Below are 27,338 nucleotides of genomic sequence, written 5' to 3'. Positions count from 1 at the left end.
AATATGTGGTATTGCTATTTTAAGCTATAACATATCTGACTTCTACATTGCCATTCTAAAAAGAGAAAGCTATCCCTGGAGTTTGGTACAGGCTGTTCAGTATTTTGTACAGTCAATACACCCGCTTAACATTTTTTTAATATTCTCTTCCAGCAGATAGAATGTGTTGCTAAATAAACTGAAACAAAAGATATAATTTTTAGAAGTTAAAAACTAGTATAGAATCATTCAATTTAATATGTATACTAAAATTCTTGTTGCATGGTTCTAACAAAAATCATGTTAACATGGCTATGAATATGTCATCTCCATGGATCAAAGTATTTTTCTCAAAATATTTTTGAAGGGGGGGAAAAAACACCTGGATGTTGGGACAATGAAACAAAAAAAAAATCTGAGAAACAGAGCATATGCTTGCTAAACAAGAATTATGTTTATTTAGCTAGTGAATCACCTAGAGGAGTAAATTTTCACTTTCATGATAGCAATCTGTCAGGCTTGCAAACACCCAGAAATAGGAATTAAAGATTATTTTAAATGTAGTTATAAAGGTCATAAAAAGTCTGATTTAGACTGAGGTACATTTACTCAAAACTGAGATTCATCGAGTGGTAGCAAACAAACAGTTCCTCAGACAAATGCACTTTTTTCAGTATACATGTTACAGAAAAAAAATAAAGAAATGTGCATTAACTGGTGGTGTCCACCAAGCTGCATATTAATATTCTCTTACACCAAACAGTTCGAAACAAGGGAAATGTCATTCTAATATAATTTTATGTTACGTTTCATTTGGCTAAACTGCAGCTTAAAGTTGCTTTGCCATATTAAAAGATTACTACAATAATTTTCACATGAACATTTAGACTTGAGTTTTACTCCAGGACTAAATATGGCATGATTTGCTTTTAATCTGTTGAATATCTAAAAACTGACAATTAAAAAAACTACAACAAAGAAAAAATTATGTTGAAGCAATGTGAATCTCACATCATTGAACCACTTCTAATGGTTAAATGTTAGTATTTAACAAATTCAAAGAGTTAATGAATCCTTGCATTCGTTCGGTCTCCTGTGTCTTAGCTAGGATGCATAAATACAAAAGACAGCAGATACTGGTAAAAGCTTCAGGACAGAAAGTGCTTGACGAAGATACAGTTCTCAATTGTGTTTGGTGAGAGAGTATAAGGGCAGATGCACTGATGAGAACCATTACAAGAAGAGTCAATTTTGTGTTAAAGTGTTCAAAGATGTCACCTTAAGCAGAAAAAAGCTTTAATAACGTCTTCTTAGACATATTAGGCATTTCCAGAGTCTACATCATTAGTGTTGTAATTCTAGCAGGACATCTCCATATAGTTATTGTTTGTTTCTATTTCTCTCCTGAAAAAAAAACAAAACAAAACAAAAACAGAAAGAAAAATCATGTTAATACACACAGTTCAACATTATCTGCTTTCCTCTCATTAGAGGAGTTGCATTGCTTGCAATTTCTCTAAATCAGGCAACAAGCATTCAAGGAAAAGCTTCACTTTTTTCAAGAACATGAAATATCTAGTTCATGTCAACTTCTTAAAAAGAAATACAGAAGTATACAACAAGCTAAAAGGCAAGTATGTTCCAAAAAACAGCTATCAAAAATAAAAGGGTTTATAATGTTACTTTTAAATCACTTCTGATAAAATACATTGCACAAAGTGAACTAAGTGTGGAGACCAAGGGACCTACAAACAAGGCAAGAAAGAGGTACCCTAAATCTTCTCCTTGTCAAAAAAATACTCTGCATGAATATTTAAATATTCTACTCTCCCTCCATTATACCCTGAAAAAGTAAAGATCATATTCCCAGGTATCTCATTCAAAGCCCACCATAATAAAATGTTTCAGTGCGCTTAAGATCAAAAGGTAAAGGAACAAGTTGGCCCAGTACCTCCTCCTCCATACAAACACACTGCTCAAATGGTGAGAAAAAGAACTAACAGCAACAACAAAGCAGCCATCCATATGGGGTTTTTTTAGAAATTACTTTTAGTAACACCATGCAAAACCAGTGAGGTAGGAATGGCTGGAAAAAAAAAAAACCCACTCGCAAGCCTGAGTTGTAGTCAAGACCATATTCACTGCAAAGCCCTCGCAGCATTGTGAGATGTTGCGTTTGCTGTAAAGGAGCAAAATGTTTGTATTACGCAGATGACATTACAACAATGATAAATAACTTTGTACTGTTAAGGACTAAAATACTAACTGCACTGTATCTCTATCAGGGACTAACAAATGCTTCCTCTGCATTACAAGTTTAAGAGTAAATAACAATTTCCATGCATTATCATCTTCCTCCATTTTCTCTACTTTGTTAAAGGTAAGTATATGCTTAGGCATTATCACTACCTCTAAAAAAAAAATAGAAACAGATAAATAAACTATATCTCATTGCCTTTGTTATGTATCTTCTAGATTGTGAAAAGATACTGTAGTTTGACTAAGAAACTAAGAATTTATCTTCCAATAGCATTTCCTTTCTTAATATGTACAACTGAGCACATTATACAAATGTTTTAAAATACCTTAATGGAAGACAGATAGGCTTCCTCCCCCATTTAAGAGAGAACAAAAAACCCCCCTCATTTCCAGTATTTTTATTATTATTGCATTACACAGCATGTTATAAATGAAACATAAACATAGCAGGTAAAACCAAAATAAACCAGGAAGCATTCAAACAATGACTTCAAAACCACTCTATCTGATACCACACTGAAACTTCATTATCTTAGACACTATTTAGGAAAAGTGCAAATTAGCACATGAACCCAAATAAATTCTGCCAAAAAGACACTATAACGAAAGAAGAGGACACATAACATTTATAGTGGTTATCAGAGTACAGCTGATGATCTCGTCCTCTCCAAGACAGACCTCCGAGTTGCTTCAAGATGAGCACCGAAAAAAGTAAAGCTTGCACAGAGTTCTTGGTCACAATAAGCAGCCCACGGTCCCAGCAGCTCTGTATCTAAAAGACAGTACATTCTCCAGGGCAGAACTTCAGTATATTTGAAGTGAGAGCAACACTTGCACTATTCTGTTAGATTTTTTTTTTTTTTGCTAGTTCAAAGAGGCATGACTAATATTTGCATAGTAAGATACTGTTTTTAAAATGTGAGATTGATAGTATCAGTCATTAATACAAACTGGTATGTTAACTGTGCATATCTAGGCTGAAAACAGATGATCACTGGCCTCATGCCTCACTATGCATGTAAGGCATTCAAAAATAGCCTGCTCATGCACATCTCACGTTATTCCTCTATTAGCAGACTTCAACTGAAAGAACTGCACAAGGCGCTGAAAAACACTACAGCAGTAATAAGTAGCGCCCTATGAAACTGCAATGTTAAATAATGAAATAACAGTTTTTCAATTTTTTTAAATACTACCTACGTCCAAAGAAAATCATCAGTTCCTGCCCATTTCCAAGTATTACATATGTAACAACTGAGTCAAGCTGCCTAGAAAGCCTCTCTCTGTGCTGCAAACTGCTGCACAGTAAACTGACTGACCTTGTGCTTTGTGTAGCCCCTGAACTGTAAATGTATTTAAGTTCATGAAAACTCAAAGTAGAAAGGGAATGACATCCTTATCACCTGCTTCCAGTGGACAAAATAAAGGAGGTGTTACAAATTTCAAATCCATTTTAAATTCTACAGAGGGAAAAGGCTTCAAAACTGTACCAGCACCCCTTTCCTGTAGTCTCAAAGCTACATATTACTACTTTTATATTTAAATACTTAAAGCAGACATACAAACTTGACATTTTTTTAAATGCAAGTGAACAAACAATATGTTCTTCAGATGTTTGTATCAGCGACACTCGGCACTCTGTACAGCAAAACGGACAGAGAGAAAACCTGATTTATTCAAAACACAGGTAGTGGTATTACATGCAAAAACGAACTAACACCCCACTCCCCTCCACCCCCCCCAGTCAGATCACACTCACTACGCACAGCCTTTTCCTGTCTCAAGTATTCCTTTTCTAGTTTTTTGGGTAGCTTTTGTTTGACAGTTTTTGTAAAAACAGTGATTATAGACAAACTAGCAGAAGGCTTTACCCCCAGCGGGGTTCCACCATCAGAGCAGCGGAAGCTTCCACCCTACCAACTGGATTCCACTACATTTCCCTTTCACCGACATACCTTATTTCTCACGTTCATGTGAGCAAAACCTTTGCACAACTCTTGCAATGCTCTCGGATAAAAAGCTTCTCCAGTATTTTAAGTTCCCTGCCAAAGGCCAGCTTCACATCAGAACTCACCAGGATGAAGTTACCTGGCTTTAGGGGGAGTTTATGAGCAGGACACAGAAATTGAGTGCCATTTGAATTTGTACAACGTGGGAATGTATTGGCTGGTTAAAGGTACCTGCCAGCTGCATACCATGTAATCAGCAGATTTGCACATGTGCAAATAACTTTCTACACAAACAAGTGTAGGTGAACCTAAAAATGCTTGGGCCTTGGAGACAAAGTGCATCTAGTGCAAACTAATATGGAGTTAACTCAGTCTGAACTGAGAGGCAAACTTATTTCCAAATTTCAGTTCTCTGAATTCAGAGCATTAATCAAGTGATCCCATGCTGAAAAGTAGCTACAATGTAATTTATCCTCAGATTTAACAAAATGTCCATGCTAACAGAATTTCAAAATTCAAAGCAACAAAAATATTTCTTCTATTTCCTAAACTTTTGCCTCTTACTGCAGTGTTTAAAACGTTCATGCCTGAAGCTGTCTGCTTTGCCCCTCTCCGAATAGGTAGCATTCTCACAGCAACTTCAGAAGGGAATGTTTAGCACATCTTAGTTGCTTCACTGCAAACTACGGTTTTATCTTCAGCTTAAAAGCCCTGCACATCTGCAATGTAAGCTAACACATCAGACTGCATTCTCATTCTGTGAAGCGAGGCACAGGCACACATCTCCTCTGCCAGGGCAGAAACACCTGGCAGAGGCAGAACAGACAGCTGTAGAGGTGGTGAGAAGAAGCCACAGCAAAGTTCATAAAATCTCATTTACTAATAGCATCAGCCATAATCTGCAGTTTATCGCACTCCAGTGTACCATTACAGCTATGACAGCATAAACATTGACCTTAGTGCTTGAGAACCATAATGAAAAGCAGATTACTGAGAAAACTGAAAAAACGCTAGTAGTGGTTTATGTTAACAGCCTATGAGATACTTGTCATAAATAGATTAAACCACATTACTGAAACTTTTGCATAAAATAGAGGTCCTTTTTAACTTCTCACTCTAAAATTCCAAACAAGAGAGGGTAAATCTCCTGAAGACAGATATTTCATCAAAACCAGATAAAAATATTGAAACAGATTTTTTTGAGAAGCATTTCTGGGAATTCTGGAAAGATGGGAGGGAAGGATCAGATGGGAAGAATCTCTACATGGACCTAGAATTTTTTTCCTGTGGAGATGCCATCCCCTCCCTACACACTCATCTTCTCCTATTCCTTATCCCAACATGGAAACTACAAGACAAATTAAAAATCGAAGTCAACATAGGAAGTCAAAAAAGTTTTACAACTGCAGAGCAGTTCCTTCCCCTGGTAAACCTTATGAATTAATGCTCATTTGAGACCCTGCTGATACAGATCATTTGAACTCCAGACAGTAAATAAAATTTTCAAGCATATAAATATTAAGAAAGCCTGAAAAGCTATGAAAGCTAGACTGTTTAACTTATTTGTTCTTCTTATTAGTTTTGATGGCATTTTACTTATTTCAGTCTCTGAAACATACTTAGCAATAGTAGAAGTGTGAACAAGTTACAGTAAAAAGGTAAATAAATTTCAGTTTGAGGAGACACATGCACTATTAGTGGAACATGGGCAGACTATATTATTTTATTATGGTAATGATAAAGGCAGGAAGAATTTAATCCACATCTGAAATTCCACAGCACACTAAATAACAAGGTACTTCAGAAAGCATAGGTGGGGGGGAAAAACCTAACTACTTGAAAGACACCATATGATAAGACAAAATGAAGAAAGGCTCTGCAAAAACCAGGCTTGAACTCCATGAGCAAGAAAAGCCCTTCCAGTCTTGTTTTCCCAGGCGGATACTTTCAGTGATAGATGGGTCAATTCTAACTACAAGTAGCAAGTGCTTCCTTTCACTGCTGTACATCGTTACACGTTGAAATATCAGATTTTAATTAGCTACAAGACAGCCATTTCAGCAAGTTCATTTAAAAAAAAACAAACAAAAAACCCAACAAAAACCACCCACAACAAACCAAGCTTCTAGATCTTCATTATTGTTTGTTAACAATGTTGACAGTGTAACATCGGCTTTTGAAGACTGACAACAGATAGCTTCTAACTACATCTATAGAAATTGCATTTAGTGATGATCACTAAATCACAGAAGGATGACTCTGACACCTTTGTTAATTTTTCCTCAGATGCCCATGGGCAACAACAACAAGATCTTAATTGCTCTGCTAAGGAATCTGTAGTAGCCTTGGAAGGGAAATGACATCCACTGCAGGCAGGGCCTACAAAATACACTGGGGAGGAGTCTCAATTTTTTTTCGTAAGACTCAGTGCTCATGGTCTTTGCACAGGTGTAACTCAAATCCTAGTCTGTCATGAGGAAACATGAACTTATTTTATCTTGGTTCCTCATTACATTCTACATGAAAGTGCAATGAACATGCAAATTTATGTTTACCTTTTCACAGCTGACTATAATCCCTAGGTACAGAAGCAAAACAATAATTACCTGTCAATATTAAGACCACTACCAGACTTCTGAAAAGTGCTCACAAAAACTGGGCTCAGACAGCTCATCATGTGAAATGAATTCTTGTAATGTGCCATTTCAACTAGGTTAATCTGAAGGTTAAAGCCAATCAATTTTTATATAGAACTTAAACAATCCTCATTCAACTGAATCTAAAGAAACAGCTTTTCTAGATATGCAATATCTGTATGGTTTTCAAGTGTCATTTTTTCCCACAAAGCAACACCAACAATCTTCACTCAGGTGTCTGCTAACTAGCCCATCTGTGGCATGGATCAATGAAGCAAGGCTGAAGTACTGCATGGAGAGTCACACGGGTGGTGACTTCCTTGCAATATGCCGGCATATTTCTTTCCTGCAAGCTGTAGGAAAAGCACCAGTGTTCTAGTCAATTTGTTCTTAATAGAGCAGCACAATCTGAGGAGATGCAGCAGGAAGCAGAAGGCTGCTGCGTGAATTTTAACAGCTACTTATGTACACTCAAGGTTCTGCTTTTGCTCTGGAATAAGATTTAGAATTATTCCTTTGCTTTAAAAGCCACAACTTAAAGACACAGCATTTTAGAAAAGGTGGAGCTGTCAGAGATCCGGCTTAACTCAAGTTTTAAGTCTTGTCTTGCAGCTACGTTCATATTCAAGAACACTGAAGAATTAGATGCCAAAAATGTCTGGTCTCTTGAGCACTAAGGCAAACCATTTGGTTGATATTCCTAGGTTTTCCAATAGGGGTCCCTATTTTACAGGAGAAATTGGCCTTTCAAGTCCCAGGGTCAGAGAATTCAAATCCACTCTGTAAAAAGAACTCTGTAGGCTTGATTTTGCAGGTAGGAATTTCAAACTAAAAAGAAAAACGCAATAGATCCATCCAAGTGTTTCTATAAACTAAGACCACTTGTGAGTTTAATTACATTCCATCTCTTCCATTCAACAGTCCAATACCGCACTTTCCCTATTGCAGCATCTTTTCCCTTAGTACAGAGCGGCAGGCCACACCACTACTCAAACTCTTCCATAGTCACTCTATATGATACCATATTTCAACATCGAGACCTCTCCATACTATCCCCCATCCCGTAACAAATTCTAAACACTATCCCTGAACAGAAACAATTGACTGCCAAATGTAGAGAAACCAGGCACATTTGAAATCCACATGTCTGTAACACGAGAACTTGCAGGTCATTCTTAAGTGTTTCCAAAAGACTAAAGATGCAAAAGCAAATGAACACATGGTAAATAAGCACACCATCGTGGGACGAAAATTCTGGATCACTATGTCTAAGGTTATTCTAGCTCCAAATAACCCCCATACTCCCAAGGCCAGGGGTACATATTCATCTCACGACTGTCAAGGGAGTTTAAAAAAAAAAAAAAGTATCTTCTGTTTCTACTTTCTGACCATTTTGGTTTTTCTTTCAACAGACATGAAACTTATAACATCACTTTCATTTACAGAGATGAACTGGTAGATAAACATCAAGTTCAAGGAAATTGCAAAATAATGGCCCTTGAAACATCACCAAAAGCATACAGGAAATGCATAAGACGTTACAGAAGACATTACACAACCTATTTTATTTACTGTTTTGAACCTCTTTTAGATTGAAGGGCACAAACTTTAAAAAATTGTCTGGTACAACTATCATTTAACTACATTAAAGATGTTGGTCAACTACCTGTTTTCCTTGACTTGTACAATGACTGTGGATGTATCTAGATCTGACTTTGACATTATAACCTAGTAGTTGATGGTTGGGGGTAAGGGGAGAAGGAAGTGTCTACAGTTCTCTCTTGGTGTGTGTTTCCTCAATTCCCTACTTCCTTTAAGATATTTTTAAGAAATATCAAATCAAGCATAAATTCAGTGATGTGCTGGAGCGGAAACGGATTACCCTGGTTAACACTGCAGCCTAATTATGACACAATTAACAAAGAAACAGAGATACATTAGTATCAGAATGAGGGGAAAAAACTGAAATTACTCCTTTTGAAAGTCAGAAGATTTTAGTTATAGCAGCATTCCTATTACAAGATATGTAGTAAAACAGGAGAAAGCTAACATTTTAAATGCTTGTTTACCTGCCATTTAAAAGCTTCCTGAAAAGAAAAAATTCCAAATGCAGATTAGAGAAACACAAATATATACTGAATTCGTCTATCTTCTTCCATGGATAAAAAATTCTTTTTTTTTTCTGAATTATCTCACTAAGAAAACCATCTAAAGCATTTTACAGTTGCATGGAACCGTGATCTTTTTTTCCCATTATATGCTACAAAAGTAGAATTCTGCACTAAATAGCACCAAAAGAAGTCCTAGGACAAGAGGTAATTGCATGTTAACAAGCCACCATCTGAGGGTGTGGAACTTGTAATCCTCCAACAACTGCATTTTTAATCAAAGCCACATTCCATTTTGATCCATATATTTATTGAAGATCAGGCGCATAACGATACAGATTTTTTTCTTTTCAGTGCCTTTTATTTTCCTAATATAATTACATGCTCTTAAATGGCATATTTTAAGATTTCTGTTCCATTTTTTTGTGTCTTATTGCTACTGCTTTCTGTTGAAAGACAATCAAACTCGTTTTAAAACAATCTGCACATGAATATGCACATTTACACCACAAAGCACAAGTTCAAACTAAGGACTAATGCAATTTCAGATTATTTCGATATACTACTGGCAGAACTCAAGAGAAACATCATTGACTTCTTTGCTCCTTTGGTGAAAGATCACAGCATTTGTACATTTAAAATAGGACACAGGAACCTGAGCCGTAAGAAAAGTGTGAACGCTTACCGCACAAATTTGTTTCCAACCCCAGCTGCAGATACCTTACCCATGCCGGGGTCACATCAGACAGTGGTAGACACTAGAGTTCTAATACTTATGCTTAAAAAGACTATGAATAGTCATTTGCAAGTAACCTTTATCAAATGGCAAAGTTACTGAAGTTTCATGCTAATCACAGACTAGTCATTGCACTTTTATAAGTATACTGCCATATTTTAATAAAACATAACTGCTAGGTCATATTGGAAATTAATTATTGATCCCCTGAGTTGTTAATATTAAACTTTTACAACCAATTATTTTAAAGTAAGTTAGCTGGAATGATGAACAGTTATAAAGTAAATTAAATCCATAAATCATACACTGTTTACTACGTTTAGATCACTGGCTGTACGAAAAGTTTGATACCACCTATGGAACAACAAAACATCAACTGAACTTTAAGGAACATGTAAGTGACTACTGCTGCTTGATGTATTTAATAGTTTATTAACAGCAATAAGCACATTTTTCATGACAGAAACACTGGAAACAAAGTGATTGCCACAGCTGCCACAGAAAATGGGCATGAACTTAATTTACACAGTTATATTGGCAGTAGAAAATGCACTAATTTAAATACAGCTCCATAAAGGCCTAGCTGGCACTAGGTAATGAAGGATTACTCAATTAACCATAAAACAGAGCTCACAATACTCATTGTTCCATTTCCAAACTATTCTTGAATCATAGGAGTTAACAATTGCATGTTTACAATTTAAAGACAGGCTGTTTGTACACTGTGTGATAAAAGAAAAAACCTAGAGGTTTAAAATCAATATGCAATCATAAGAAAATTATGAAGATGAACTCTCAGTAGCTGTTATTTGTTTAATTGGGACCTCCTATATATTAAGTACATATTCATTTGCTTAAGGCATATCTCAAATCCATCTACAAAGTGAAAACCTCACAGCTATATATACAGCTCTAAAGTAGTTTTTCATAATTTGTCAAAAAAAAATTCATACAATGCTGTAGAAGAATCAATGCCTACTATGCAAGTATCTCAACAAGTATGTTTTCTCCCAGTAGTATTGGGAAAGGTAACTTAGACAAATGCAGAGTTCAGTACTTGAGTGATACAGATACTGTACATTTCCCTGAAGATGTTAAAGGAAACAGTAATGTTACTTTATTGCACAAATATGCATAATCACAGTCATCTAGTTAGAGACCTAATAAATGCTGAATTTAGTAATTTGAATTTTAAGTTCAGCATACATAGAAACACTACCATTAATCCCCCTCTCCATTACATTTCGTGGCTTTCATCTACTATAGAGGGAACAAAATCACAAATAAAACACATTATCTTCCTGAGTTATGAGGGCACATCCAAATTATGACTCTTTGATAAGTTTTTTCACAAAAGCTGATACTTTTGAAGCGAACAGTTATTTTGTGAAGTATCTTCAAGCATCAAAAATTAAGAAAACACTGAAACATGAAGGCTACAGGAAATGCGATCTCAGTGCTTCTGAAACATTACCAAAATCACAGTGAAGTCTTACTAAAGCCTGAAAAAGTCCAAGTTCTCCCCTTACATTAAATATTAGTTAAGAATACGGCCTGCCCTCCCATCATCAGGATGGCATGGAAGTAACCTTACTGATTTAGTGCATATTAGTTTTATTTTTAGGAAAAAAAAATTCAAAAGGCATTACACGCCCAACAGGGATATTTGTTTTGCTCCAAACAATAAAAGACTTCCAACATAAATCTGTTGCAGCGTTGTACAATAAAACTACAAAATTGATTTTGGGTATGCATGACACTGGAGATGCATCATGTGCGTTGAAGGATTAGGAATGTACAAAAAAGGGATGGAACCACTGCAGTACTAGAAACCTAAGAGAAGTAAGGAGGCTGTGAAGCAGGTGAAATTCTTACGCAGCCAAAACTGCAGCAGCTTCAAGAGTGAATAAATTCAGGACTCCACCTCCCACAAGGCCCCTAATTAGCATAAACCCTAGACTTTTGGGTTTGTTGGTTTTTTTTTTTATTCCATAGATGGTGTGACAGGATGAATGGAGAGCACTATCACCAAACTGCACCGATGCAAACTCCCATTTCTGAATACTTGCAGATCATCTAACTGGTACCATAGCTCCTGAAATATTTCTACCCATGAGAAAAATCACATATTTACAATTACTAGCAAGCCTGGAAAGAAAATAAATACAGCAAAACTGTATGTTGTGGCCAATGGTGAACACAAGTGTTACCAGTAGGTAGAGCACACAAGACACAGACAAGTACTATAACACAGCCTGAATTAAATGCCTTTTTCCCTTGTCTGGTTTCCTGAAATACCTCCTAAACTAAAGATTTCTCTACAGATTTATCATAGGTATACTTTTCTTTGCAGAAATGAACTACACAATACTTTAGGAAATGCACTACCAGAAATAAAAAAAAAATTATTCTGACACTGTACAAGTCATCACTGTCTCACTTCTGTGTCACAATTGTACAAAAGACAAATTGAATCAAGGGGAAAATCTGCTTTTCACAGTCATCATGCTGTTAACATCTCTTAGAGCAGAATGTAAATTGAAATGTTATGTTAAATAAAGTAAGCTTCTCCTGTAATTTCAGGTCCTTTTTGTGACATCCAGGAAGATAAAAATCTAAACTAGAAGACTTCAGTTACGAAAAAAAACCACTCAATTCAGTTTTCGTTTACTCTGAAGAGTAAAACATGTCAGAAGTCCGCTCATGCAGGCCTATGTTAGTACTGTGGTTAAACACATGCCCATGTTAACAAAACAAGTTACAAGAACTTAAACCTTTGCATTAAGAGCCAGTTATATCAAGTACAGACACGCTGCGCAAAAAGCATTACTTTCTGATCCAACACTCGCACACAGAAATTCCAGTTGTATGGAAAACAAGGTTTCCAAAAACAGAAAAACCAGGAGAGCTACTATAATGACATTGATTTCTTACCCTACGCATGGCTTCCTCCTCCTCTTGACGCTTCTCATAATGTGCAAAGTCATCAAAGATTGAGGTGGTATGCTTGAAAGTAGCAATTATTTTAAGCACTTGCTTGGCTTTTTCTAGGGGTACCTCTTGAGTGTCCCTCGAATTGGTAACCGGTTTGTTGTCATTGTTTTCCAAGCGAATATGCCGCAGTTGGTTGTTGGGAACGTCTTTGACAAAGATCCATTTGACATCAAACTTCCCCTTCCACTTATCCTGAGACCAGACACCAGCATATGCATTGTAGTCCACAACAGACTTCATCTCAGCCACTCCACAAAAGTGTCCACTGCCATTCACACTGAAGAGTAAATAGAGCGGGCCTTTTCCATTCAGGGAGCGGTAAGCAGCATCCAAGCGCTTATTACCATGTTCAGTACTACACCAGATAGAGTACTTAATGGAGCGATGAATATCGTCCTCTGAATAACTTTTGATTATAAACACACGTCCATTCTTCAGATTCCAATCGAAGTCTTTGGGATTGTAGTTGTTTATGGCCTTTAGTTTCTCCAGCACTGGGTGCACTTCCACACCAGAAGGTGAGGAGCTGACGGATACAACACCTAAACCAAAGTTCTCGCTACCAGCTCCGTTGTTCTGGCTGAAGCCCACACCCCTATTACGAGGAGCTACCCAGCGGTTTTGCAGCTGTTGCTGCTGCAACTGGTGAGGCTGGGCCTGCTGCTGAGGTCCTTGTTGCTGCTGTGGTTGCTGTGGCTGAGGCTGCTGTTGAGGCAGTTGGCTTTGCACCAGTGGTGGTGGTTGAATTAATGGCTGAGGCTGCTGGATTATAGTCTGAGGAGGCAGTACTGGTTGGGCTGGGGGTGCTTTTACCACTGACCCTTTGTCATCCCAAGTTCCAATATTCATGTTGTGTTTTATAGGTGGTGGTGGTACAGCAGGGCCCCCAATGCCCACATTACCTTTAGGCTTGAGTTTTGGCTGGGGTTTTGCAGGCTTCCTTGCAATGGCAGCCCATGAGGTTGGTTTAGGTGCTGAACTGCTAACTGGGGGCACGCTGTTTGCTGCAATGCTTGTCATACCTGTACTGCTCAGAGCTGAACCTACAGTTTTTGTTACAGCAGCCGTCATATCTCCACCAATTTTCAGTCCAGTCATGCCTTGCTCAATGCTGCTAATCCCAGGCACCTTGCTCAGAGTATCACTGCCAAATCCAGCCTGTCCATCTGCTATGGCTCTCCCAAGAGAACTAGGCGGATAGCCATAGCTGCTGCTGTAAGCAGAGCTTTGCGTTGATTGTCCCTGAGATCCACTTGTCCCCCATGTAGAGAAGTCTGCATTCCCAGGAAAAAAATTAAATCCATGCTGCCCAAGAAATGGAGGGGTATTTCCTAATGCCCCAGGTTGACTAAATACACCGTCGGGTATGTAATGGTGCTCACCATTACTCATCTGTCCATAAGTTGTCAAGTATGGCATTGGAGGGTCACCTGCAGTTGACCATGCTGCTTCGCCTAAGGAGTATGGAAATCCAATGGATGGAGCATAATAACTAGGCATATATGGGTCTGACATTGGTGGATAGCTGTTACTCTGCAAGAAAATAAAACAAAAATCAGCAATATAGACAATTATGCTCAGGGCAAAACCAAAAAGTAACAGAGTCCAAAACATTTTTAAGGATTATACGAATGCATTTGTAACTTCCACCATTCCTCCCAACATAAAAGATGAACAAGGTATCCGTTAGATATGGCCATTTTTCAAGGCACTAAAGAGCCCCATTTTTTGTAATATATTATCTTTATTTTCAATTACTGAGCTAGGCTTAGAATGCCTCCATGTCAACAGTATCAAGAAAATAACAAGCCACTTTAAAAAACAAGTCATAACAACTGTAGTTTCATAAATACAGAAAAAATAGCTGCTAATACAATTTAAAGTTTTGGTATTCTTAGTTTTTTGTCAAATTTCTCACTTCTAACTGGGGTCACCTGCCAGAATATTGTAGTGAAAAGGATGCAAGGAAAATGCCTGCTTCTTTCAGGGGGAACAACAGTCAAACCATAATATTTCCACACTATTGAGAATGGGCATTAAGTACCATCTGTGGTCTAGGAGAGCAAAGTTTGCTAGCTAAATTCAAATTCCACTTCCAAGACTCCTGGGAAATCACAGCATTTACTTCTTAAGAAGATAAAGCTCCAAGACATTTGAAGGACTACCCTCATACAACTCCTGATTTTGTTTTGGGGAAAAATCTGCACATTATCATCCTCTAGCTGATGCCTCCTTAATGTTGTACTATTTGAGAAAAAAAAAAGGCAAACAAAATTCTCAAAGCCTTTTAATCATTTGCACTTTCTCCCTCTTTCAAGACCACTGCAACTTACAAACTTAACTTAATGAATATTAACTTTTGACTACAGAGACAATTCACGGCTCCGAAAATCAGTCATTCCTGGCAGAAGAGTTATAACAAGCTATAATAATACTAAGCTTCAATCTATTATCTCATCAGCTATGTGCTACTTCTATCAACTTCAAAGGAAATCATGCCCAAGCAGTTAATATTTTCTCAGAGCCAATGAAATTGTTGTTTTGAACTGCATCCAATATACGATTATTTGATTGTAAGTTTAAGGTGTAGGGTTTTGGTTTGGGGTTTGTTTTTTGGTTTTGGGGTTTGTTTTTTTCATCAAGCTTCTTGTAACTGCATCTTTCTGTAGTCAGAGCATAAGCACAAGAGCAGGAGACATCAGAGCATACTTTTTAACTACATCTTTTCCAGAATTATTAAGAAGGCTTTACCTGTTTAAGATATCATACGATAAGACAAGACACAATCCTCAGGCAAGTAAGCAATGCTAAGAAATATCATCCAAAAATTAATTAAGTCTGGAAGTCAGTTGAACTCCAAAATTAACTTCAAGATAGTAAACAATGTTCACTTACCTGATTTGTCTGACTACTTAGATATGGCTCAAAATCATCATCATTTACTGCATCCTTTTGATGAATCGAACCGTTCTGTACTGAAACTAAAAATAAATCTGTATTAGGTATACTCTCTGGAAGATATATGATGCACTTTTAATCTACATAACACTTCTTCATTGCCTGTACATTGAATACTTCTACTTGTGCTTTGTTGAGACTGAACGTGTTATTGCTAAGCACCACTTTTCTAAATTGAAAGAAAATAGCTCATTCTGTTCATGATCCTGATCAGATCTCAGGAGGGGTCAGGAAAGATGGCAACCAGAGAAGACTTTTCAGAACTATTCTTTCCTGACCTCCAACAGACAGAGGAAAAACTATAGGCACACCTTGTTTGCAGAGGCAGTAAATCCAGCGTTTCCAGAAGTACCAGACCAAGTGCAAATGTGCAGACCAACCAGATCAGACATACTCAATAGGTTCAGGGAAAGTTGCAACACACAGCTTTCTCCTGCCAGGAGGAAAGTCACTTACCCACCAAGACAACCATGAAGGGCACCACTATTCAGCTATTTCATTCTGTATTTCCTACATAAATATTACACTGTACTGCATTAGTGGCATCCCTGAAGCTCAGAGGGTACAAAGCAAGACAGAAACAAGAGCTAAAGTCCCCAGGGGCGATTACAATCCTTTCCCAACATATATGCTACTATATGCTGGAATCTCTTCCTACCTGCTCTTCTTGGCCTCCTATTACCTTTAATTTCATCTACGGCATTGCACCTACCTGGGATTTTTCAGCTGCCCAAATTACGTGAAGTATCTCTCCACCCTCCCCCAGGCTACTATTCAAACAAAATAAGACTGCACAAATTTCCACTAAGTTCCACTGTTTCCCATGGCGCAAAGCAGAACATGGACTTAAACCAGCAATTGGCAATTATACAACTTGAAGACGAAGACCGCTTCTCAAAAATAAATTACCGCTTTTCTGAATGCAATTTTTGTTTTTTTTATCCAATAGGTTCAGTGAAAAAAAAACCCACAAACCAACCACCAAGTTTTAGAGTGATCAGTAAGGAGCACTGAGAAACCATGACAGCTGAAGTTACAACAAAACAGCGAATTTTCTGACAACTGGAGACACCGAGTCAGGAGCTGACTCCGCGGTTTCCTTCTTTTAGCAAAAGCTTCTGAAAAGTATATGCATCCATGGAACTTCAACTTTGTTGGAGCCAGTATTCAAGAGTGCCTTTTTTTTTTTCTGTTTAATTGAGGGGGGTTTTTTGCCACCCAAAGTTCACATTGCAAACCAAGTGGTGCCTGGACCAAGAGCCTTCAATTTTTTTCACATTTGACTTTAACATCTCTCAAACAAACTGCCTTCAGGGAGTGACACTAGCTGAAAAAAATGACAAACTAATAGATATAATCACAAGGACTAACCAAAACTCTGGAAAAAGTTATTGACTTCAGACAGCAGTAAAAAGAGCTAAAAATTCATAATTTAACCCAGAACAACAAAAGATTTTTTTTCAAAGCAAATATCTGGGAAGGAAGAAAGCAACTCATGTTTTGAATATTGTCTTGGATATTTAAAGTCAGAACACTTGACACTTTGGTTATTACAAATTGGCACAGTGCGGCTGTACACTAGCTACAGCCAAATAGACGAGCAATGGTGAGCACAATGGGTTTTAAAACTTGATCGAACAGCATTCCTAGTTAAACACCAGATTTAAATTAACATTAGGTGTTGGTGTTTTTTTCCATGAACAAAAAGTTTCAGTTCAGGCCATTAATCAACCTGAATCTAGACACAATGGTAACATAATAATGAGCTGGAAAACTATATTCCTCTTTATATTTTGGCCAGGTCACAAAGGGGAGGATGAGCCTCAAAATCTTTCCTCCACGCCATGTCCATTGCTTAGGCTTTACCAAACAGTACAGAGAGCACAATTCCTAAATACAATTCTGTTATAATGGAAAACACAGACAGCAGCATACGAGTTTCTTAAAAGCATGCAACCACAAATAAAGGCATAAACGGCTGCATGTCAAGACTAGAATCCTATCAAAATTAATCTCCTCATACTGGCAGCTAATCTTCATAAAATGTGCATCTGCTGTGTTTATTGTTTCAGAGGTATCTAAAGGTCACTTAAGACAGAATTATTTTTGGTCTGCCATTACAACTAACATAGAATATTCTTGTAAATGTATTTTCTTTCTTATTCATTCTGTATTGAGATGTTAAGTCAATGACACAAAATAGTTCTACACCGACATCTTTCCTAGTAATTATATACATTTCCCAGTGAAATACCGTCACTAGAAGTGTGTTTCTTTGGCTTTTCATTCTAACTTTACATAATGCGTTAATAATGAAGAATGTAGCCCCACACACATACATTTAACAAGAGCAAACAGATTAAGATGCATGCCCCATTCCCAAAATCTCACAGTAAGTGTTCCAAATCAACAGGGCAGTGATGAAGAATATTAATTGGAACTAATCTACAGTTACTAAAAATATCCCTATCAATCCAACCCTGAAAATACCGTATACTTCCACAAACACTGTGAAAACATACAGTATAATTAGATATTGGGAAGAAACAACTCATCAACTACAGGAACTTAAAGCTTATATTCTTTTAACTGCTACTATGCTTTGAATAACCACTTGCAAAATGCACAAATGGCCAAAGGCATAGGAATAATTTTTTCATTAGAAGAAGCCATTACACCTTGACTAATGTGGAGAATAAATACTAGAAGAAACACATAACATTTCATTCCTATTTTAAACCTAATGCTTACATTTATACCTTCTACAAAACCAAAAGTTATATACATATATATGTAAACACAAGTCAGCACTTTCTTATCACAGGTGTAATAAACTGGCCCCAGTAAACAAAAGGTGGGGGAAGGGGGAGGGGGGGGAAAAGAAGGGAGTTTCAGTAACACCAGTTTCTCACCACCACCACCCCACGTAAGACACCATTTGATTGATGTCAGCTGTGATGTTTTATGTCAACTGTACAGTAGCTGACAACTAAAAAAGGAAACTTTTAAGACAGGATAATTTACTCATTCAAGTCTCTGAAATACCAACATTAATAGCTGATACAGCAGATGGACAGTACTGTTCTACACACTAGAACTTCAACCCCACAAATACTGGTCAAGGGAGACAGCACAGTACACCAACTTATAATCAACTAGAATAAAGCATCAAAAACATTTTACTAGACAATACAGATCAGCTACCTCCCAATATCATTTGCAGGCACGATATTTTTTCATTTCATTATAAAAAATAATCTATTTCCATGCATACACCCCTTATTCTGCTCACTCACACTCTCTCATATGCTCCACCAGACATGTGGATAGTAACCTTTTTACCATCCTCTTTAACATTATTACCCTTACGCAGAGAACCACCTTCAGATTAGTCTGTTAACTCGGTATCACATCTTCCCTTGAAGCTCCTTTAACCTGAAAGAGATTACTGTCTGCTAACATGTGGTCAGTAAGCATTGCTGATACTGACTTAATTTACCTTTACCATCTTGAAAAAGTCTCTAACCCAAAGCCTACTACTCATGCTACACTACGCTACCATCTTCAATCTCCTAGCCCTTTAATCAAATGCTAAATCATAGTTTCATTAAATAGATGCTTACCAAATAATTTAACAGAACAGAGGAGATTATTGTTTTGTTTCACTATTAGTTTTCATTTAGGTCATATTCTTACCAAGAGAATACATAGTAAGTATCCATTATTTAAAAGGATGCACTACATAAATATCCAAGTTCACAAGTGCAAAAATCTCTTCCTTACATAGCAAACCAAGAGATCTGTTTTCATTCAAACATTCCACAGCATTTGCAAATTATAGCACACAAAAATATGCTAACATAGATAATTTAAACTGACTTGTGCATTTTCATTATTAAACAAGCTGAAACATAACACCCAAATAGAAATGCTTAGTACTTCCGCTCCAATTCGTATATATGGAGTATAGTTCAAAAACCACTTATATCATTCCCTGATAGATATATCTCGATAACCTCACCAAAACTGAGATATGGTAATTCAAAGAACACGAAGCCACAAACTACTTGCTCAAACAAATCTGACTTATCTTCTCATTTAAGGGCAACATAGAGAGTATAAACACACACTATTTCAAAGATATACAGAAACAGTTAAAAGTTCAGTTTGTGGGAAAAAAAAGGCAGAAGTATTAGAATATGAGAGAACAAGTGACCAAATGACCAAACTGAGAAGGTCTGAGGAGGCAAATACAAGTTCATTTTTCTCTGAATGCAGAAAAATTAAAACGAACAGGCCAAATTCAGCAAGATTCAGGAGCCATGTGCCACCTCATAAGTGACATATGTAATAAGCAGCAGATAATCTGCATATAGACAGAATAATAGAATAAGTATGCTGCAGATAACATTAAATGACAGTTCACAGAGAACAATTAGATTAAGTCAGACAATGAACAACGAGGGGGCAAAAAGTACCTGAGCTCAAAAAAAAAAGTTTATCTGCATGAAGAAATAATAAGGATATTAACACATGAAGTAGCTGCATGTATGCTATCCTACAGCTCAGCTTGCCGAGCACCTAAGAATTAAATGGGCACAAGTGTATTGATCAGGCAAAAAGAATTCCCAAATAGAAAATAAGGCTTTACACATCAAAGATAAATTCCAGACCAGAAATAAATTGCAAGATGTAATCTGAGATGCTGTTTACAACAGACTTGCCAAGAATTTTAGAGGGAAGAATATTAAGTAGTTAGTTCCTTGTTTCTGTGGGAGAGAAGAAACCCCATTGAGTATGGTATTTTAAAACTAAGATGTTGACAGAAACATGAAAAAGTAGAAAGGCAGAAGGCCTACAAACACAGACTGAATATTCTATACTGACACTAAAATGAAGAGAAAGATAAAATTTCTGAGAATAAGGAAGGTGATGTGTTCTGCTCACAGATATGAGTAACTAAATAGTCACGTGGTTGTTGTCTCACAAGCTAAGGAAGCTGTTCAGAAGACTCTTCCTGATGATTCTAGTACACTGATTCTATTCACTGCACAGAAAGGCCCAAGGTGTACTGTTAAAGAGACTATACACACACATCAAAGCCAGCTAAAAAGAAATAGCTATGTTATCACCCAACTTCTGACATTAATCTTCATTTGCAAAATAAAACATTTTAAATTGATGTAATGCTGTGCCACAGTAAAAATGCTGGGAAGTAACATTTTGGCATGCAATTTCCTGTCATCTTGCTCTGAAATAAAAGACATCCTATAGCTACATTCTCTTCCCACAATTGTCTGAAGACACATTAACCTCCACAAGCAGCAATATTAGACTTATACAGAAATACAAGGAATCAACTTACCTTTATTTCCCTGTCCTTTAGGTCTCTGTATATAGGAAAGTGGAGAAAAAGAAAAAAGAAAAACAAGTTCAGTTAGAATCCTCTAATGTTTACTTTAGGGTAATTCCATTTATTTGCCAATTCTGCTCTTTTCAATTTAAATATCAGTTTAAAATATTACTAAAAACATGCTATTATGAAAATATGATATTATGTAAAATATAAAATCTTACAAAAAACACAGAAAAGTAATTATAAAATTGAAAGAATTTCACCAAAACCATTGAAATAATCTAGTCTTTTACAGCATGTAAAGCTTAAATGGTGTTGAAAAACCTAAATAGATTAATTTTGATTGCCCCCCCAACAAGAAACATAAGCAATAAACAAAGCACAGAGTAAAAGAACAAAGAGAGTTAGCAGCTAAGATTACTGCCAGTACGAAAACTTCATTATGTCATCTTATAAATTGACTGATGGGTACTTATCAGAGAATAACCTACAATGCCTTTTTAGATATACAAAGAAATATACAGTGATATTGTAAGCTGAACTACGAGTTGTGTGTTCCTTGTCTAGGCAATTATATTGAGAAAATGATACAGTCTATATGAAGCTTTCACACAAGGAAATAATACCGCAAGGAGGATTTTTTTTTTTTTTTAGGATTAGGCATTACAAAACACTGTTAATCTGTCATGCACTAAGAATCACTGTAACAGTACAAGTTACAGTATCCTTAATTACTCCATAGCAAAATAAAATAGTTTAGAGAAACAAACTCTAGCCCATGAAAATCTAATTCATCTTCTCACATATGTACAACTAGGCATGAGTGGGTTTCCAGGCTCCATCGCTCTCCAACAATTTTTAGTCCTGAAAAACTCAGTATTCAGAGGTTTGTAAGTTGAGGAGGCAACCACCTCCATCTTGCTTTTATATGCATCTGTCTCAGAGTTATCATAAGACTGTTTAACATTGCTCTATCTAAACCTGCACTGGTTAGTCATCTCCCTCTCCCAAAACCAGCGAAAAAATCTCCATAACCTTAAAAACCCCAACCACCTCATCTTTTGGGATGAATGGAACCCAGGCACACAGGCATGCAGAGATCAACAAGAGACATGGAACTAGAAAAGTTGGGAAGAAGAAGCCTTTGTGGAAGACAGAGCAATGAAAAGCTAAGAGATCACTGAGCTAGCAATAAGTGCATAAAAGGAAACTGGAGAGCACACACAGAGACAAAAGAAATAAAACAGTAATGACACAGAACAAAAAAATAAAAGGGGGGCAGGAGACTGCAGGGCCAAAACTTTTGGGGAGCGGCGGAGACACACGGAGGAAGCAGACGCCGAAACAGAATAGCTTCCAGCTAGAAAGAAGGGCCAGCACAGGCCTGGCAAAGATGAAAAATAACAAACTCTTAAGCTCCACGAAGAGCCAATTTAAAAAGTGCAGCGCAGTACAGGGAGAGAAAGAGTGGAACAGCTGGAAGAAGCGGGGGCCGCGGGGAAGGAGCAGCAACCGGAGGCCCAAGGAAGAAGAGGTGGGCGAGGAGAAAGAAAGGCACGACGAGAAAGGATGCGGTACCGAGAAGCCAGGGAGCATTCGGGGTGCGCAGGGGAGAGGAGCGGGAGCCGGGCGCCAAGCCGCTCCCGGAGGGGGTACAAGGAGCGGGAGGCCGGCGGGGGTCGGCTGGCTTGCGGGGCGAGAATGCACCACGGGGGCGGCGGCGGCGGCGGCCGGGGCCGAGGGCCGGCGGGCCCCGCGAGCGGGGAGGCGGAGCGGCTCTGGCACGGCTCAGCGGTTATAAATAGGGGCTGCCGGGGCTGGGAAAGGGGCCCGCCATCCCGGGCGCCGCCGGCTCCGATTGATCGCCGCTCCCCATAGCGGCGGACAGGGAGGGAGGGAAGGAGAAGGAGGCGAACCGCGCCGCCCCGGCGGCAAGGGAAGGTGCAGGTGGCCGCCCGGCCGCCGCCCCCCCCCCCCCCCCCCCCGCGCCCCGACCGGGGCTAACTATGGGCCGTAGAAGAGGAAAGGGCAGGGAACGGCTGGCCGCCCCCCGCGCCCCACGGCCGGTACCTGGTCGACGCTGGTGGCTGACATTCTTCACGGGGAGCCGCGATCCCCTCGCTCCGCTCCGCCTGGGCCTCGAGTGATTCCGCACGCCGGGGCCGCCCGCCCGCCGCGCCGCGCCGCTCGCCTCCGCCGCCTCCTCCCCGCCGCCGCCTGATTGTCGCCGCCGCCTCCGCCTGGGCTCGCCGCCGCCACCGATCGGGTTCCCGCTGGAAGGAGCCGGACGGACGGACGCAGCGCCGCTTCCCTCCGCTGCTCTAGGCTCCGCTTCCCCACAATGGCGGACGGGCTCCGGCTCCCACTTCCGCTCGGCGGCGCCCTGACCTTCCGCTCCCCCTCCGCCGGCGTCGCCACTGACCTTTCCCTTCCCGTCCCCGCCTCCATGTCACGTGGGGCGGGAAACAGCCCCGCGCGCGCTCGCCGCCAGCGACTCCGCCGGCGCGGGGCGGGGACGGGGGGCGGGGATAGGGCCCGCGGCGGCCAATGCGCATGCGCGCGGCGGGGCGCCGGAGCCGGTGCTTCTCTCCCCCTCCCCGCCAGCCGCGGAACGCGCATGCTCCGAGGGGACGGCTGAGGAGTGCTCGGAGGGCGAGAAATAACGTTCATTGCCTCTTCTCTACTGTGCATGCGCTGGGGAGCTGCGGGGTGTGCGGTGTGCCGGGCAGACGGTGGTAACGGCTGGGCACGGTGGCCGTTACGGGCCGTTGGTGGTCGTTACTGCCTGGCAGTTCTCCCGCTGTCTCCTGCCGCTGGCAGACGTGGCCCTGCTGTCTCATCTACTCGGGGGTTGTACGCGGTAGCCATGGGGAGCCCGCCCTTGCCGTACCGGTGCCGCCGCGGCCTGGGCTGCCCGCAGCTTCCAGCTGGGTGAACGGGGTAGTGGGGTGACCTGCTCGTAGCGTTAATCGTGCACTCCTCATCCACTTTGCTCTGTCGCCGGCCAGCTTTTTGGAAGTCTGCTTCGATACAGGTTTGGTGGGAGAGTAAATGATGGTTTGTCAAATGCACCTTTGTAGCTGCTTACACCTCCATCGTTAATGAAGTTCGTGGGCCTTAATCAGTGTAAACACAAGTTCAGCAGCTGTATAGGGGGTTCCTGTAACATACAACCATCGATAAAAGCCACAATGTCTCCAAAAGTCCCAGGGGAGAATTAAGCATTTATAAAATTGAATCTGAAAACTGAGTGTGGTAGGTAATACACTGCTTAAGAGTTTTGAGGAGATAATGCCTTAAACGCAATACCACTTTTGTTAACACACCTGTTGGGGGCAATGGGAAGGTACATCCTTCAAGACTTTCAGTCCAAGTCTCTTTTGAAACGCAACACGCTTGTATTTTCTTCACAAAGTAAAGGGTGTCTTATTTTTTAGCAATTGCATGGAATTATCCTGGGAAATAACTGTGTAAGTAACAGTTCTGGATGGATAAATGAATTGGGTCATAATTGATAATCATTCCTTGCTATTGTCAAAAAGTTAATATTATACTGGAAGTTAACCAAAATTGGTATAGGTATGACTTGCAGAGTGTTCATTTACTCCTTTGTAGTGCAGTCTGTAATTTTAACAACCACCCATCAAGAAACATCTGCTAGAGTCCAGAGGAAAGCAACAAGGATGATGAAAGGTCTGGAGAATAGGTTCTAAAAGAAAGGGCCTTGGTTAGACTGGTAGGAGAGGAATACGGGCTGATAGGAAGAAAGACATCAAATATTTTTATGCATAAACAAGTGATAATTTCTGTCCGCATTCTTTCAAACAGGGCTAAATATCATGGATTTAAACTGCAGCTGGCAAGGTTAAAGTTGATCATCTCGTATGATATGTGGGTGAACTGGTTGAACTTCAGTAGATCTGCAAGCTTAACTTTGGATAGAACTCCGTTAAAACACTATAAATGTAGTAAGGCTGCACCCCCACCTCTGTAGCACCACAGTTACAAAGCAGGTGGGACCCTTAGATTCAGTCTTTCAAATCCTATTTATTTTCCTTTTTTCCTGTTTTCTGACTCCATAGGCTTCTATGGCATGAGGGGGTTCTCCCTCCATGGTGAAGTGATTCTAGTTTACATACAAAAAGTAAAGACTGAATAGGCAGAGGAAAAGTAAAAGTAACTCAAACAGAGCACAGGCACTTTAGTGGAAAGAGTGCCTATGTTAGACAGGCTCCTTACCCATACGCTAGACATTAATTTCTGCCTTTGGTTTGTTGCAGGGTGGGGGTTTTGTGTGTTTGTTTTCCTGGCATCTTCAGTCCTGTCGTGGTTCAGCCTCAGCTGGCAACTGAACACCATGCAGCCACTCGCTCACTCCCCCCCCACCCCTGTGGGATGGGGAAGAGAATCGGACAAGCAAAAGAACTTGCTGTGGTCGCGCAAGTAAAACCACAGCATGGCCCGTCGTGTGTATCCTCTCTCTTGAGCAGAGGGACTTTTAATCCTAATGGCTGAGATACTGGTCCGTACTGGTGGGGAGTAGGACATACCTTCTTTGAGTTGCTGGACCTCTGGGGACAGTTTCTCAACAGCAGAGACTAGCGAGGAAGAGAGATTCACTTCATATTCCCGGAGTTTATCAATCACATCCGCCACCGTTGGTGCCTCGTCATCTTTCCAGGACATCACTGCCAATGAGGTTGCATACGAGGATGGCTCGCTCCGTACAAACTTCCGCCACATGGGTCATGTGCACTCGGCTTCTTCTGGATCTTTGGAGGACCGTTGATCATCCAGGTCACCATAAATCACCTCAAGCACGGCTAATTCCCTTAGATGCTGAATGCCTTTCTCCATGGTTATCCATTTTCCTAGGCGAAATACAATATCTTCTTTGAAGGGATACCTCTCTCTCACTGCGGACAGGAGCCGCCTCCAGAGGCTGAGGGCTTGTGTTCGTTTTCTTATTGCTTTATCAATGCCCCCTTCCCTAGAGAGGGATCCCAGTTGTTTGGCTTCCTTCCCCTCTAATTCCAGACTACTGGCCCCATTATCCCAGCATCAGAGCAGCCAGGTGATAACGTGCTCACCTGAATGACGCCCGAAATCTTTCCGTATATCCCACAACTCACTCAAGGATAGGGATCAGGTAGTTTCCGTTTCTTGTACACATTCTTCCTCTTCCTCCTCCTCTTCGTGTGATGGCCCTGGTTCCTGATAATCTCTTTCTAAATGAGTTGACCTTCTCTTCCATGATTTCCTCTTGCGTATATGGGTGACTGATACTGGCACAGGTTAGTCCTCTGGTTTAGCTGCAATGCTTGGTGCTAGGGTTTGAGTAGCTGCAGTGCTTGTCGTGGGGGTTTGGGTGGCCGCAGTGCTTGTCACTGGCGTTGGAGTAGCTGCAGTGCCTGTCGTGAGGGTTTGAGTGGCCTCAGTGCTCGTCACTGGGGTTGGAGTAGCTGCAGTGCCTGTCGTGGGGGTTTGAGTGGCCGCAGTACTCGTTGCTTTCCTTGTCTTTGCCTTTTTAGATCCAGCGACCTTCTCTTTCCCTTGGGGGTACTGAATAGTGTTAAATAGGGCTCAATAGGCATGAGCCAGGCCCCAGCACATTGCAGTGATTTGTATCTCTCTGGAATTGCCAGGGTGACAACATACTAATTTTTCAGAATTCTGCACTTGTTCAGGGGTGAAGTCCCACACCACAGGGGGTGCCCACCATCTTAGGCATTTGCCCATACTATCCCACATACCCTGCCACGCATAGTTATCAAGCCTTGGGGAATATCTCTGGATTATATTCTTAACTTGCTTATTAACCTTAGACAGAACTGACACCGTCTGCCAAAGCAGTATAACAGATGTATCTTGACTACCCAGGGATGTTCAAGATACTGAAAAGTTGTTGTAATGAAGGAGGAGACATTATATAAGATGGTAACTAATGTGCCAGTCTGTATTTCCTCCATAAAAAACTTCTCAGAGGAGGAGGTATAATTGCTAATTGCCTCCATGAGGTGGTAGGTGAAGTACAGTAACAGCTTCCACGCAACACCTAAATAACCAGTAACGGTCAAGGCCAGTGTTTTAATAACAAGTCTCCTAGGCAAAACATCTCTAATCACTGCAGAGCACAGCAAACTGCAAAAACCAACAGCAAGTTTTAACATGTGCTTTACAATTGGCATGGTGAAGACTGGACAAACTAATACTGAGAGCAGATGAATCAATGCTGTGACCAGCAATTGTTATTATCTCAAACCCTTCGTGCCCCACGTTGGGCGCCAAAAATAGACTGTCGTGGTTCAGCCTCAGCTGGCAACTGAGCACCACGCAGCCGCTCGCTCACTTCCCCCCCCACCC

At 40.0% G+C, this 27,338-nt stretch overlaps 1 protein-coding gene across 1 annotated transcript; it reads right to left on the bottom strand.

Moving 5' to 3' along the window:
- Nucleotides 1–411: 411 nt before the first annotated feature.
- On the bottom strand, nt 412–23,325 carry YTHDF3 (YTH N6-methyladenosine RNA binding protein F3). Its single transcript, XM_075085112.1, has 5 exons — nt 23,046–23,325; nt 20,985–21,009; nt 15,557–15,642; nt 12,602–14,194; nt 412–1,383 (listed from the first exon to the last, which is right to left on the bottom strand). Exons 1-5 carry the CDS (start codon nt 23,067–23,069, stop codon nt 1,360–1,362), a joined length of 1,752 nt encoding a protein of 583 aa, XP_074941213.1. The 5' UTR covers nt 23,070–23,325; the 3' UTR covers nt 412–1,359.
- Between the last annotated feature and the right edge of the window lie 4,013 nt (nt 23,326–27,338).

This window comes from Phalacrocorax aristotelis, chromosome 2, assembly GCF_949628215.1.
Source record: "Phalacrocorax aristotelis chromosome 2, bGulAri2.1, whole genome shotgun sequence".
Taxonomy (NCBI): domain Eukaryota; kingdom Metazoa; phylum Chordata; class Aves; order Suliformes; family Phalacrocoracidae; genus Phalacrocorax; species Phalacrocorax aristotelis.
Note: the sequence above shows the minus strand (reverse complement) of the source record. Positions and strands in the feature narration are given on the sequence as shown.